Raw genomic sequence first — 14,591 nt, 5'->3', positions numbered from 1 at the left:
GTTACCCAGTGTAGACACCAAGGACACCAAGGACACCTTCAGAAGCTCGGTCGTTCGTTCGGTGTTTCGCTCTCGTTCGTCGGTCGGTTGGGATGAAATGTCGCGAGAGGACGTTACGAGCCGGACTCCGATGTCGTATGACCCTGTTTTCTGGAAAATATAATCGACGCGCCGCGCTTGGATTAGGGAAGAGCAAGGTCAAAGGTATGTATGGTCGGATGAGGTGGGTGGATTGAGGTTTTATTGTCTTAAGTCCTCCTTGGGCATCCCCAGTGTCTACCGGTAGCTGTGTTACAGATCGTCACCACCAGTCTGCAGGCAGTCAAGTCAAACCAGCTCAGCCTAGCCAAGTCAATCCAAGTGGGCAGTCAACCATATTTCCACTGACCAAAAAAAAAAGTCCAGGTCGACTACCTCCCTACCTACCCTACCACGCAATAATCGGGTGTTTAAAGGCGACTGCTAACAAATTCAGATAGCCACCGTGTGCATCCAATGTGGAGATGCGACGAGTCCGTGCACAAGCCAATCTCAGGCCCCATCATCCGTCAATTTAATTTTCACATTTCCTTACTCTACCGTGTCATGTGCAGTTTTACTAAGGCCTTAAGTGGTACCTACATGATGCAGTGACATCGGCTTTGCCCGCTGCGGAGACTCAACTTTTTGCGAACTGAACTTTGGCAGGTGTCTTATTGCGTCGCGAGGATTGAACACGGAAATGAACCATCAACAACGGGTATCGATGATAGGTATCAGCTTTCAGCGGAATTAAATACCTACCCAAGGTACCGACTCAATACCCGAACTATATGATCCGGTTTGAATGAGTTGGGATTGATTTCTGCGGGGAGAGTTAAGCCATACTTGCCTTGTAAATCTACAAATCACCGCCAGCTGCAGATACCGTTCATTACCCAAGGCATGAGGCCTTTTTTGGAGGCTTAGTACTCATCTATGCCTGATGCTGGAGTGCATAACAATTCAATACAGCATCGGCAGGCTGCGTCTACAATCTGTGAATTGGTCTGGAAATTCCTATATGGAAGGAGCAAGATCCAATCAGACTTGAAAATAAGGGAAGGAGGGAAGAGACCTTACGAGAGAGAACCCCCCAGGCTGCTCACTAGTCTCTGCAACTAGGTGCTACAAGAGACAGCCTGAGTACCCCATATTGTCACTCATCGTTTGCCTCAGCAATAATGATGCGACGTCACGATGACAACGATGTCCTTGGAGACCTGAACATCTCTTCGGCCCGTTCTAGTTGCGATCATGCACCAGTCTATCGCATCCCAACCAGGACTGTCTCGGCTATTGAACATCCCATGGTGATCAAGGATCACGACAAGGCTATCAAGACATTCGGCAGCAACTTCAACTTCGCCGCCGTTCTTGATCACGAAAGTGCCCAATTATCGGTGCCATTGTACCCCCGCTACGATAATCCTGTGGTGCGGCCCATCATATCTCACAATGCACCATCACATAATGTACTGCTCAAGATTGAAGTGCCTCGCAGGACTGGCAGGAAGCGGAAAAGAGGTAGCGACGGCCCTTGGCTCGAGCCAGGGGCTGAGGGAGCAGAGCCACAGCGCATCTCTGGAGAGTTGAGATGGTCACGCATTATGTCACAGAAAGGGCTTGATGAGCCCAACATACTTCAGAGAAAGCTGCAGGACAATATCGGCAAGTACAAGGTCGAAGCCGTGGGGCTTATCAGGAACACGCATCGATATAGAGGTGAGATAGCCTCCCTGGCATCACGCAAGGTATCACCGCCAGTTACTGATAAGATATGCACACTTAGGTCTGGTCGACTATCAATACTCGACAGTGAATGCTCCGTTTATGAATAACATCATAGACAAGGTCCTTCCTGGCGACGGTCAGTTCAAAGATGTAGCTATGGAGCTGCTGGCGTGGATGTCTTCACTGCTAACATCAGGCCAATTCCAGTCTCCCAAATGCGCAAATTCACCATGGAGCCAGGAACTGCCAATCCTCCAAACGTAGAAATCGTGCCACCACCAGTTTTCAGTCACATGAATTTGCCCTTCCACTACAACTACGCCCAAAACCCCTACGTCCGCACCGTACACAGAGAGGGCGGCGCAACTACAATCAACCTCACCGCCCGCGCCAACCATGCGGGCTATTTTATTGCGCACGATACATATCCAGCTCCGAGCGCTCCCTCGCGGAGTCCCAACATCAAAGATCCACAGATGGCTGCTGCTGTAGCTGAACTAAGCTTGGCCTTCGAGGAACGGCCAATCTGGACGCGGCGCTCACTTACAAATCGTCTTGCAGCGTCTGCGCGATCCGGTGAGTTCAGTGAAAATATCATCAAGCATGCGATGCCCTTCTTTGCATATCAGTTCAAAGGTGGACCGTGGCGTGACGCTGTGGTTCGGTATGGTGTTGATCCCCGCACCGACCCGGCATGCCGAATATACCAAACCTTGATGTTCAAGACCCGCCGTGCCGAAGCAGGTAATCCAGATCAGCAATGGGCTTCCGTCCGCAGATCTGAGGCTTCGACTCGCAAATGGCGGAGGGCACCGACCCTTAACGCTGGCGGTCCCAAGAATGGGGAGAACGATGCGAACAGCCACATATTTGATGGTCAAACGTTCTGTACCGACGGGAAGGTCTGGCAGGTCTGTGACATTACAGATCCCCTGCTGGTCAAGATTTTTGCCAACGCCCAGGTCCGATCCGAATGTGAGGTATCCGGGAGTGGATGGTATCGTCGTGGTCTGTGGGCTAAAGCTCGTGCCATCATGAAGTGCAAGATGCTGGCTATTGCTTTTGGCAGGACTTTGTCCGATCAAGATTTTACTCCAGCTTTGGCTTTGGACGATGGCACTCCAGAGCCGACCCCCGCATCGGGCCAGCCGGTCTCAGGCGCAGCAAACGTGCGTCTTGCCCACGTCAATGTGCCGCTTCCTGATTTGAAGCTTACGGAAGCGGAGATGGCCGTCATCCGCGGCCACGGGCAGTCTCGCTTCAGCACGGCGTCTCGGAAACGTAAAAAGACTAGCCATGGCTTCTCGTACCGCGTGCCGTTGATCAACGCGCGCAGTAGTGCCCTCGGCAAGGCCACGACCCTGTCAGGTGGTACAACACCGAGTCAGATGCCTGCAGGAGACTCGGCCGAGGATGGAGGTCCGGACACTCCCCTTCGTTCCGTCGAGGATGTGATCAATGAGGATGACGATGAAGAGGATGATGAAGGTGACGAGGAGGGCGAAGGAGACGAGGAGGGCGAAGGAGACGAGGATGGTGAGGATGGCGAGGATGAAGATGGTTACTTCTTGGACCGGGATGAGTTTAGTCGTGATAAAACAGGTGACCCTACCTCAAAGTCCCCTTTTCCGAATCCGCAGCGAACGGTGAGGTTTGACCTGCCCAATCGAGACGACGAGGCTGGGCACGAGAATGTTGGGCCTGTTCAACGGAACAACACTTTGGGAAGGGGCATCGAGGAGGTGGGCGCTGGAGCTCATGAGGATGACGAAGAGATCGAGGAGGCAGACGGTTACATGGGGTCAAACAGAGAGGACCGGGAGTTATTTGGTGATGAGTTTGCAACTGACTACGAGGAGGAGCGAGGTTTCAGCAGTGCTGAGGATTACTGAATACTGACCTCGTTCGAGAAATGTTCTCAGCGTTCGAAGATAACTGACCAAGAAGCCGTTGCGTCTTGTCTTCGTATGCGAAAGGAATACCAAGTGGATTTGCATACGTATACATGAACAGCTGCTCTGAAGAAGATATTGTATGTGATCCGTATTTGTTCACTAAATATCTCCAACATACAATCTAGCGCCATACAGTCTAGGATTTTCTCGTCCTCAGCTGGCCAGGAAATAACAAACCAGCCCGGAGCACTACCCAGTTCAAGCCATCATGACCAAAAGAGAAAAAGAACAAAGAGAAAAAAGAAAAAAAAAAGCTACCAGCGCAACAGTCCCAAGGAATAATATCCAACCCACAGCACCTGTTATAGCAATACCGGGCTGAACTCCAGAGGTGTCAGTGCCAAAACACATCATTGTGCCTGCGTTACCTTGCTCTTATTAGCCTTCTGATCCACCATAGCCTTTACCCAAGCCTCAACGTCGCGCAGAGCTCTGCGCGGCCACTTTCTGCGTTTGAGCAGGAAGCCCTGGATCTCGGCTGGTGACAGCTGACCCGGGACGATCTTGGAGCCGAACTCGGCCGCTACCCTGCGAAGCTCGTCCGCGTCAGTGATGGGAATGTCCAGATGATCCTTTTTTTCTAAAGCGTCCTTCCGTTGCTGGAGATCTGTAAACGGCGGAAGTTTGGTGGTCTGGTCGGTGGTGTACATGCGCTGGAACAGCTCGCTCGCCTGCTCCTGCGTCGCGTTGCTAAAAGCTACCTGCAGGTCGACGCGGCCGGGGCGGATGAGGGCCTCGTCCAGCGCCTCGGGTCTGTTGGTCGTCATGATGAGTACGCGGCCCTCGTGCGACGCCACGCCGTCGATGGCGTTGAGAAGGCCCGACAGGGAGATTCCCTTTTGCTCGCCGTCGCCGCCTCTTCCCCCCTTGAGGGCTCGGGCCAGATCCGTAACATTCCACTCGCTGGGTCCGCTAGGCTGGGCAGCCCCGTTACTGTTACCGGTCGTCGTCTTGGTCGTTTTGGTGTCTGTCCTGACCTCGCGCCCGCTCCTGTGCTGGGTTCTGCTCAGGCCGGCCGTGTCAATGTCCTCCAAAAGAACGATGCACCTCCTCGGCAGGTTGTTAAAGAGGTTTAATAAGTCCTCCTCGCTGAGTTGAGGCTCCAGGAGGCTAATGACGTATATATCGAGACCAAAGACGCCGGCTAGCGCAAAGGAGAGCGACGTCTTGCCTGTGCCCGGAGGGCCGTGGAACAGGTAGCCCCTGCGCAGCGGGATACCGCGGTTCGCGTACCAGTGCGGCGTCTCGGGCTGCAGGTACTCGTTCATGTCGGACAGCACGGCCGTTTTTTGCTCCTGGTCGAGCACGACCGTGTTCATGGGGCGGACGGGACGGTTGGCGACGGACGTCCACGAGTTTCGGCCGTGTCGCCGGACCACAGAGCTGTTGGGCCGCTTTATTAGCGTCTTTGCGTAGTGGTCCTTGTAGAAGTGCTCCCGGGCGTGGGCGAGGAGCTCCTTGATCGGTTCTAGATAAATTCAGGGGCGGAGAAAGATTGGATTTCGTTAGTTGGGGATCCCTCGGGTAGTGTTTCTTTTTCTTTTCTGATCTAACAAAAGCTGAGCATAAGATGAAGAGATTGGGGAAGTTTACCTGGGGAAAGTCCAAAACAGGAGATCACCATAGTCTCTTTGTCTCTGATGGTAACGGCTGCCGGTGCAATGTTGCTGCCTTCCATGACGGGTTTCTGCCGCCTGTGAAGACTAAAGTACCTGTGCCGGAACCAGAAGCCGTGGATACCAAAAGCAGGTATGTATCTTGGTGGCTTTTCAGGGGTTGGTGTCAGTCATAGCAAATTCTTTTCTTTCTTTTTCTCTCCTTTTTTTTGATTTTTCCTTCAAAGTAAACGCTATGGATTTGATAGACTAACCGTGTGGGCCTTTTGCTGCGAAAAATTGACGTACTCCTTACCGTCCTCGGAGACCGTCACCGGAACCGCCTGTCGCATTGCAGCATGCTCACCATGATCGTCTTCCCACGCGGAGTGAAGAGCCGTCTCGGCCATCAGCAACCTCGACCTCTCGGTGCGGGGCTGGGCGGCGAGCCAGGTCATGACGTGGTCAAAGATCTCGTCGTCACTGACCACGGAGACGCTCGACGTCATGTACTCCAGCACGAGCCCGTGCCAGACGAGGGACCAGAACTGGCGCGTCAGGCGATAGGTGGCCCAGACGAAGCCCATGGCGGTGACGAGGGCCGTCGGGTCGATGCCCAGGTAGGCGCCCATGGTCTGGTTGACGAGCATAAAGGTGCGCATGAGCGGGTTGGCGTGCATCCCTCCCCCGAGCAGGGGCATCAGGAGGCCCTCTATCCCCAGCCCGTTCATGCGGAGGCTCCCGTGGGTCGTCGAGGCGTTGCCGGCAGGGCTACTGCCATCTGCTGTAATGGACATGTTGGGGCCTATGATCGGCGGCAGTAGCTCTCTGATTAGCTGGTTAAAGTCCATCTTGCTTGTCTAAAATGACGAATGTGGTTGGACAGGGGCTAATTAGATAGAAATACGGTATATGCTCAAAGTCTATCCGGTCTTGTGCTAATCGTAGCACGAGCAAGCCACTGGCCTAGACAGGAAGAGCAGGGTACGGTTGGTCTTATAGCCAGGGAAAAGTGGAAGGGCACCCAAGACTAGAAAGCTAAGTAATACACAGCTCATACGCAGCCTTGTTTGGGACGACAAGGTAGTGTCGGTCGCAAGTAAGAGGGTAGAGGTAGATATGGTGTGGTTGCAGGATGCTGTGTGAACAAGCCGACTCCCCCCGTTGTTGCGAAGCCTCGTATTTGAAGAGTTGGGATGAATGGTCACTTACAGGCTTCTTTTTTTCTCCCTCCTTTTGTGTTACCTTGTATTTCTTTAGCTCTGTACCACAAAGGGGGCAATATGAAGTATGTGCGGGTGTCCGATTGCTTCACAAACTGGTGATAAAAAGAGACTGTACATGTAAACTGACTTCTTTGTCCGTCCCCAACAGCCTCTGCTATGTTTGTTTAGGTCTTTTGTCCGTTGCCAGGCTGGCGCGGTCTCGAAAAAGGTCTCGAAGACCCAAATAATAACAAAAAACAAAACAAAACAAAACACAGCTGAGTGATTGCTTGGAAGCGTCTGGCTGTCTCCAGATGTGCTGGTCCACAGCCCTCTCCTTGTGATAAAGGGAAATGCCTTCTTTGACCTGGTCTAGACTTCCTGGTAGAGATTCCACAAATAGAACTAGATGTGATGTACGCCCAACATAGAACGACGCCTAAATAGGTATACCAGCGGGCTATGAGTGACGGCAACCCAGATTGTCTAGTGGTTACACTTGTCCTGCCCCCGAAATATCACAGCCCGGAGACTTGGGATACAGGCTAGGAGTGTATACCTAACAGAGCTGCAGACAGGAAGAGCGGAAAAATACAATACACTTGCCACCAAAGACACGAGCAGTGAAGTTTTGGGCGACGATGAAGTCTGTTGTATAACCTTTCCTTTGCTGTTCTTTATATAAGGTTCCTAATTATGTTCTATGGCATTTAAATATAAGCAGCTCCAAGAGTTTCGGTGGTGGCTTGGTGCCTTCTTTGTGGCAAAAGACTGTCGTTCGCACCAGTCAAGACAAGCCATGATCAAGGATGAGTGGGAACAAAGGCGGCAAAAAAAAAAAAAAAAAGAGAAACTAAATACTGCGATTTGTCGGGTTAGGCAGCAGTAACTATATCAGTTTCAGTCTAGCCTAGTACGGATAAGGCAGACAGACACCCGCCTATCCCTAGATGGGTTTGACAAAAGAGAAGACAAAAAAAAAAAAAAAAAAGATAAAAGGCACAATGGTGACTCACGATGACTCCCAACAAAGATGGACGCTATTTACTTAAGTTGCTCATCATGTTTACTCCAAACAGTGGCTCCCTATATTCAATCGAGGTCCACTGCAGAAAAGTACGAGTTTCTGGTCTTACAAGGCGCGTAAACGTGGCGCAGTTGGCCACTTTTACCACTCATGTTCGATTTGTTCCATACAATGTGATGCCGTCAATCGCGACCTTGTCAATTCTTTTCGGTTTGTTGATATTTCTCCTGTCCCTTTCTGGGACCTGGTCCGCGTTGTCTTTTTCCACTCTATTTGGGCTCTCCAGAGCATACTAGATATTGTGGGCAAGTTTTGTCACAAGCGTGTTGGGTCGCCTATTTACCGATTCTGATCTAACCGATTAGGGTATTAAAATAAAACAAACCAAACCAAAACAAAACAAAGACATGCGCCGACCGCATGGTACTTTTTTCGACGTGAGCCTCATGACGTGAAGGAAAAAAGTGTGCCGCCAAGCCTCTTACACGCGGAGCTCTTAACATTTGAACCGATACCATTGATGACGATGTGCCTTGGGGTTCCGCATGAGGGGTTGTGTCGCCAAGATAGAGGTTTCCGACTTTAGAGATCCGAGGCTGTCAGTCTGGTTTTTTTTTTTCCTTCGGGGCTGTGCATATAAAGAATGAAGAAGAAGAAGAAAAAAAAAAGCGGTTGCCGTTGGCCCATCTTCAGGACCCATGGCAGCCCCAGACTTTGGGTCGCCGCAGACCCAACGATCCAGGCGAGCCTTGTGTCACGCATGCACGTTTCTGTCAGATATCGAATGAGAAAGTTGAAAAAAAGGCTCATTCTGTGATATGCAAATCAAGAGAGGGGGAAAAGAGAGATAGCTCAAGGCGCCTAGGACTTGGTTCTTGTTCATGCGGCCGTCCGAGTGACCCAGAGTGACCAAACCCCCGCGAGGTCTTTATGTGTGGCCTCTGACAGCTCGTCAAAAAGAAAAAAAGAAAAAAAAAAGTTGTTCATTTCCCGATTCAATCAAACCCCCTCCAATAAGACTTTTAGGTACCGAGAACGCCTAAAAACAAATCTGGAAATCTAAAAAGTAATAACGCCCTTCTAATATGCAACCACCTCGTGATGAAAAGCAGCAACGGTTCTATCAACAGGACCCAACGCAAAGTACCATTGCATGACCATTTCTCAAATCAGGAAAAAAAGAAAAAAAGAGAGAGAAAAAAAAAACGACACGTCTCAACCATCACGCCAGCTCATGACGTGACGTGTGCCCTCTTCCGCGGCTGCTCGTCCTCCCCGGTCTCCGTCCGCTGTTTATGATGCTGGAGTCGCTCAGTTTCCCACAAGTGTGCACCAGCCTCGCGGAGGAGCTTGACGCACTCCTCATTCCCCATCTTCTCTGCCAGGAACAGCGCCGTGTTGTTGGCCCTGTTTCTGAGATGGACGCTGCCTCCCCTGGTGAGTACCTCCCTGAGAACCTCGGCATTGGGCCCAACGGCCGCCAGGTGCACCGCCGTGTTACCAGCGTAGTCCGACGTTTTGAGCAGCGGGTGCGTGCTGTGCTCATCTCCCTGGAGCATGCGCCGCACCGCCTCAAGGTCCCCGTTTCGGATGGCGTACCCGAGCTCCGTGAACCGCGTCTCGACGACCGTCAGGTTGCCCGTCGCCACGCCCCCATATTCCAAGCTGCCGGCCGGGTGGGAGAAGGAGGGGACCGATGTCTCGGTCATCTCGCCACGGAGCGACTGAGCCATCTTGGACGTGATGTCGGTGTAGGAGAGCCCCTCAATGGCCAGGAGGTATGACAGCTTGGTCAACGCTCCCTCCGTGGTGAGGTCCTGACCAAACACGACACCGGCCCTTCCTAGCGCCGTGCCGGGTGCGTACAGCGGCGAGACGAAGCCGTTGGTGCACTGGCTGACGTTGACTATGACGATCTCCCTCTCCACGGCCGCACGGATGACCTTGGTAAGACTGCCATCGACGCCCGAGGGGGCGTTGCCCATGCCGAACGTCTCGAGGATCAGGCCCTTGAGCCCCGGGACCCTCAGGACGGAGTCGAGCATCTCTGGCTTGATGCCCGGGAATATCCTCAGGCACGCCACGTGGGCCGTGTCGAGGTAGGTCGTCACCTGGAACCCCGCGATCCTCGTAGGTCGGCGCACGAGCTGCCAGTTGACGTCGACGCCGAGGCTGGTCACCTTGGCCAGGGGCGGGCAGTTGGGGCTGTCAAAGGCCGCAAACGCCGAGGCCGAGACCTTTGTCGTCCTGTTACCCCGGTACAAGGCGTGGTGGAAGAACAGGCAGACCTCGGGAACGACAAAGGTCCCCGCGATGATCAGCGACCCCAGCAGGTTATCCACGGCGTCTGTCTGCAGGGCAAAGATGGATGCCTGGGAGCCGGTGAGGATCACAGACTTTCCCAGGTCCGCCATCATGAAGGAAAGAGCCGAGGCTGAGTATGCCAGCGAGTCGGTGCCGTGAAGCACCACGAAGCCATCAAACAGGTGGTAGTTTTCCTTGACGGTCTGGGCAATCTCGGCCCAGCCCGCAGATGAGATGGAGCTCGAGTCCAGCAGAGGGGAGAACTCGAGTGCGCAGTACCTGATGTGCCGTGAATAGGAGCTTGGTGGCGTCCTCAGACTCGGTAGAAGTAGCTCCTTGCCATGGTGGTACGCATGAAGTTCTTGATCGGCGGTTTCAGGATTTAGAGTTAGCAAAAGCTCAATATTCCCTCACGAGGACCAAGCATACCTGTCCCAGGAGACGCGTCGTTGAATGAGGGCAGAGGCGCCATGGCGCGCTCCACAAAATTGTCAACAGGAACCAGGCCATCGTCTGAAGGCTGCATACATATGGTGCCGCCCGTGATGATGATAAGCACCCTTGACTCGGGATAGGATGAAGGGGTTGTCTGCCCCGGGGTGATGGTTGGCGATCCCATTGCGGCAGATGATGTAGGTTCGAGGGTGAGGGAGGAGGAGAAGCGATTGATTTGATGTTCTCGGCCGCTGTGTGAAAACAGGTGGGCTAAGCCAAGCTGGACCGTGTGTTGATTTGTGGCGCTACGAACCCGAGCAAGGAACAATGAGTATTTCAAGCAAATAAAAAAAAAAGTCAACAAACAGTAAGCAGAAGGATATATTCTGTATAAAATACCACAACGAAATGAGTCGACACTTGAGCAACAAGCTACCGATTTTTGCCGACAAACGAAGCTGCAAATAAACCACGTCCCGTTTTCCTCGGTCACCCAGAGGACAAGCTATTATTACATGTAAGAATTTTTCATTCGCCGTTTACCATTTGTAAATCGCCAATCGGTTGACGGATCTGTCCGCGGCGCAAAAAATCTTCGCACATGACCTGGACTTTCAAGTTATGATGGGGTAATACATTGCTAATTTTTTCTCCAGGTTCTTCTGGCCAGCCTCCCATGATTCTGTGGAGAGTCAGTCAGTCTACGGCATAATGGTCCCCACAGACGTTTGCGGTCCGGCCTCGCTCTTTCCCTTTTTTTTTTTTTTTTTTTTTTTTTTTTTTTTTTTTTTTTTTTTTTTTTTTTTGGTGCTCCTTCTTATTTCTTTCGGTGTGCATATCTTATGGTCTTATGTCTAGCTCTGCACCAGGTGACGAGTATCAAAAGCGCTGAAAATTCTGGTTGAGGAAAAGAAAATAAGGTTTGAGGCTCCCTATGGGCTCCCGCAAACCTCTTCTTCTCCCAAGAGTCTAAATTAGGTACGATTATTTGTGTGCCTTTGTTCCCTACTGTCCGTATTCAAGATAGACACCTTACTCGGCAGGTAACAATCATGGTATGTACATGTTCATTTATGTTATTCTTACGGCGCTTGGTTTTCTTTTCTTTTTTTCTTCTTCTTCTTTTTATTACAATTCTGCAAGGGTTGCTTATCTTTCTATCTTTAACTAAAAGAGACCAAGCCGTAAGCTCATGATGCTAAAGAGGTCTAACAAGGATACCTAGGTGTAGGTAGGTAAGGTACGTTCCTAGACCTAAATTGGTATTTAATCTGGGCTTCCACCCCATGCTGGTAACTCCTGGTCTCGGAACTCGTGTAGTTGTTGGCGCGGATAAGCCTTGGTTCGGGCTCCGACTGCGCTCCTGCCGTGGTAGTGAAATTGTGCCCGGTGCCGGAGAGGAAATTTTTAAGGCGCTTGCTTGGTGGGGAGCCGCGTGTGCCTAGAATGACGAAGTACTTGCGAAGCCTTCCATGTGGGGTCAGCTCTATTATTAGGCGGTGAGGCACTGCACGGTGACATATCTGGCTGCCAAGATTTACTGACAGAACAGCAGAGAGGTGTTTGACTGGGACCACACTGACACCCGGCACTGACGCTGGTCTTATCCCTGCAACTGCTGTATTGCGAGGGTACTTGGAGGCGGCTTTTCGTTGTGGGCCCCTTCGCAGAACAACCGGCGTTCCTCAAACGATTCCCAACACCAAAAACACCGAAACACCTGCTAAACAAAACCTGTCTGCGTCTGCCCGCCCAATCAACTTGGCACAGGTCATTCCGCAGTAGAGCTTTGATTTTCAGCCTCAATAACCCCTCTTTTTTTTTTTTTTTTTTTTTTTTTTTAAAAAAAAAAAAAATTGCTTCAATCACTGCTCAAACCCCAAATCCCCAAATCGGGGAAGGAAGTCGTCGAAGCTGCTCAACAAAGAGTCGGGGAAGGAAAACAAAGTAAGAAAAAGACACAAAAAAAAAAAAAAAAAACAAGGCAACCATGTCTTCGACATCGACCCCAGCCGCTCCCGACGGCAGTAGTACGGTAACTTATGAACAGTTGCACGAAATACAAGAAGAATTTGAAAACGCAGAAGTGGAGCTTGGTAGGTCAAGTATAGCCAAACCATCTACTTTGGTTCCTACGGATCGACATATGCAAATCATCGAAAGCCTATCTCAAGTGTGTCTATGACCAGCCTGTGGAGCCGGAACATGTAATGGTCGGGATTAGCCGTCATCCGTGTCAAGACTGGAATCACAGCTAACCGGTCTCGTCTATTTGCCCTAGTCCGTCAGCATGTTCAGATCACCAGGCCTATATTGGAGAAGCGAGCCAAGGCTATCGCAGCAATACCAAACTTCTGGCCTTTGGTTTTCGAGCAGGCGCCCCAGGACATTGATGAATACATCCAGCCGACAGATGCAAATGTGCTCATGTCGTCACTCAAGTCGATTTCTGTTTCACATTTCGAGATCGACAACGAAGTAGAGTGTGGTGACCCGAGAAGCATTTCCATCAAATGGGAATTTGGTGACAATGACTACTTTGAGGATCGTTTCCTCGAGAAGAAGTTCTGGTACCGACGTTCAAAGAACTCAAGCTGGTCCGGTCTGGTCAGCGAGCCCGTCGACATCAAATGGAAACCCGGAAAGGACCTGACGCATGGGCTGCTTGCCATGGTAAAGCAAGTTTGGGATGAGGAGCAAAACCAAGGTACATTGGCAAAGATTGACAAGTCCAAGGGAATGACTCCTTCCCAAGAGGCCCTCAAAAAGAAGATTGAGAGTGCTGGTGGTGTTGGTGGAGTGAGCTTCTTTGCCTGGTTTGGTTATCGCGGTCGACGTGTCACGGCCGAGGAGAATCGACAGTCGCAGGAAGAGAGACGTCTGAAGATGCTAGGGGAAACGTCCGAAATGAGAGCTACTGAGGACAAGGATGAAGATATGGAAGAAGATGAGGAAGACGACCAAGATGCGCTAGAGGCTTTTCCGGGCGGTGATGAGCTTGCAGTTTGCATTGCGGACGATTTATGGCAGGATGCCATTAAATATTTTAGTAAGTACTTGATGGCAGTTTTTGATATCTTCTTCTGGTTTTGTCTCTTGGGAATCTGCGACTGACGGACGATATTCATCATTGAAGTGCAAGCGCAGGAAGATGATGGTGACGACAGTGGTGACGACTTTGAGTCAGATGAGGATGAAGAGGGTGAAAACTCTCCAGCGCAGACCCCGGGCCAGCCACCAGCCAAGAAGCAGAAGAAGTGAACCATGACAGCTGCATAACGGGATTGGTAATCCTCCCTCGCCGCAGAAATGTGAAGGTCCTGCGATTCATCTCTGCCAAACTAAGTCTAGACTAGTAGCCACGTACGCCGACGCATCGCATGCAGTATGTGTTACCAATACTTTACGACATGGGCAGGGGAGCGCTTGTTGCAAATACAGCAAAGGCCCGTAATGTGGGATGTTTTTTTTTTTTTTTTTTGTGTTCTTTTTTTACCCCCATTCTCTTCTCTCTACCAGTTTTTTACCCGGATCCGGAAGCATTTACTGTATACCTGATTTTGGACCTACACGGGAGGGTATGAGACTACCGCTGCAGAAATGGCACACACATGATTGCCCTTTTTGATTCCGTCCAGTAACTTTGTCCATTTTCAGATATCGAATGGAACATATACAGCAAGCAACCGATGCGCGTTGGAAACGGCCAGGTCGAGGGGTGATCTCGGCGCCAAGAATACATATACTTTTTAACGCTCTTCTATGCGCAGTACAGTACAGTACATATTACTTTGTACCAGTCGTTTACCGCTCCACCTGCAAGGACCCCTGTTGCGGAAGCTAGGCTCGGGCGATCGACGCTGACACCATCATAACAAGCATCTGATTTTCTGGGGCCGCCTCGGCGACGCGGGACGACCTTTTTCTATCAAACGTTTGTTGTTGCTTCTTTGTCTCTCGACGGCACCTTCGTTGCTAAATAGTTCAGATAGTGACTAATAATTACCAGATTATCGGAAGCGCAAGGTGTGCACATATGGTACAGATATCGCCGGTGGGTTTAACTCCACGGCAGAGAAGCGCCTGTTACAAGAGTCCGACTCGCACCGTTTCATCTTGGCGCTTTGGTAGGGATATCCTGTCCGACGTTCCCCTCTACCGCAACCCAAGACCCCACAGAATCAGGTTATTGACCTGATATTCTCTCCGTACAATTCTTGCTTGATTGGCCAAGCCCTGCCCCTACACAAGTACGTCCATTTTGGGATCCAGTCTTCATGTGCAACAGAACTGGAAGCGTCAGCCTCACTAGTGGAGG

General features: G+C 51.1%; 4 protein-coding genes across 4 annotated transcripts; 2 read left to right on the top strand and 2 right to left on the bottom strand.

The window, feature by feature from the left end:
- Positions 1 to 1,202: 1,202 nt before the first annotated feature.
- PpBr36_04496 (uncharacterized protein) lies at positions 1,203 to 3,644 on the top strand (the record flags this gene model as incomplete). Its single annotated transcript, XM_029891656.1, has 3 exons — positions 1,203 to 1,743; positions 1,811 to 1,888; positions 1,960 to 3,644. The coding sequence occupies 3 exons, from the start codon at positions 1,203 to 1,205 to the stop codon at positions 3,642 to 3,644; spliced, it is 2,304 nt and encodes a 767-aa protein (XP_029749856.1).
- Positions 3,645 to 4,057: 413 nt separating this feature from the next.
- On the bottom strand, positions 4,058 to 6,153 carry PpBr36_04495 (uncharacterized protein; the record flags this gene model as incomplete). The annotated part of the gene is made up of 3 exons (XM_029891655.1): positions 4,058 to 5,175; positions 5,301 to 5,472; positions 5,578 to 6,153. 3 exons carry the CDS (start codon positions 6,151 to 6,153, stop codon positions 4,058 to 4,060), a joined length of 1,866 nt encoding a protein of 621 aa, XP_029750152.1.
- A 2,613-nt stretch (positions 6,154 to 8,766) lies between these two features.
- Positions 8,767 to 10,457, bottom strand: PpBr36_04494 (uncharacterized protein; the record flags this gene model as incomplete). The annotated part of the gene is made up of 2 exons (XM_029891654.1): positions 8,767 to 10,199; positions 10,268 to 10,457. 2 exons carry the CDS (start codon positions 10,455 to 10,457, stop codon positions 8,767 to 8,769), a joined length of 1,623 nt encoding a protein of 540 aa, XP_029750153.1.
- Positions 10,458 to 12,263: 1,806 nt separating this feature from the next.
- Positions 12,264 to 13,534, top strand: PpBr36_04493 (uncharacterized protein; the record flags this gene model as incomplete). Its single annotated transcript, XM_029891653.1, has 3 exons — positions 12,264 to 12,369; positions 12,555 to 13,322; positions 13,410 to 13,534. The coding sequence occupies 3 exons, from the start codon at positions 12,264 to 12,266 to the stop codon at positions 13,532 to 13,534; spliced, it is 999 nt and encodes a 332-aa protein (XP_029750150.1).
- Between the last annotated feature and the right edge of the window lie 1,057 nt (positions 13,535 to 14,591).

This window comes from Pyricularia pennisetigena, chromosome 6, assembly GCF_004337985.1.
Source record: "Pyricularia pennisetigena strain Br36 chromosome 6, whole genome shotgun sequence".
In the NCBI taxonomy this organism is placed as follows: Eukaryota; Fungi; Ascomycota; class Sordariomycetes; order Magnaporthales; family Pyriculariaceae; genus Pyricularia; species Pyricularia pennisetigena.
Note: the sequence above shows the minus strand (reverse complement) of the source record. Positions and strands in the feature narration are given on the sequence as shown.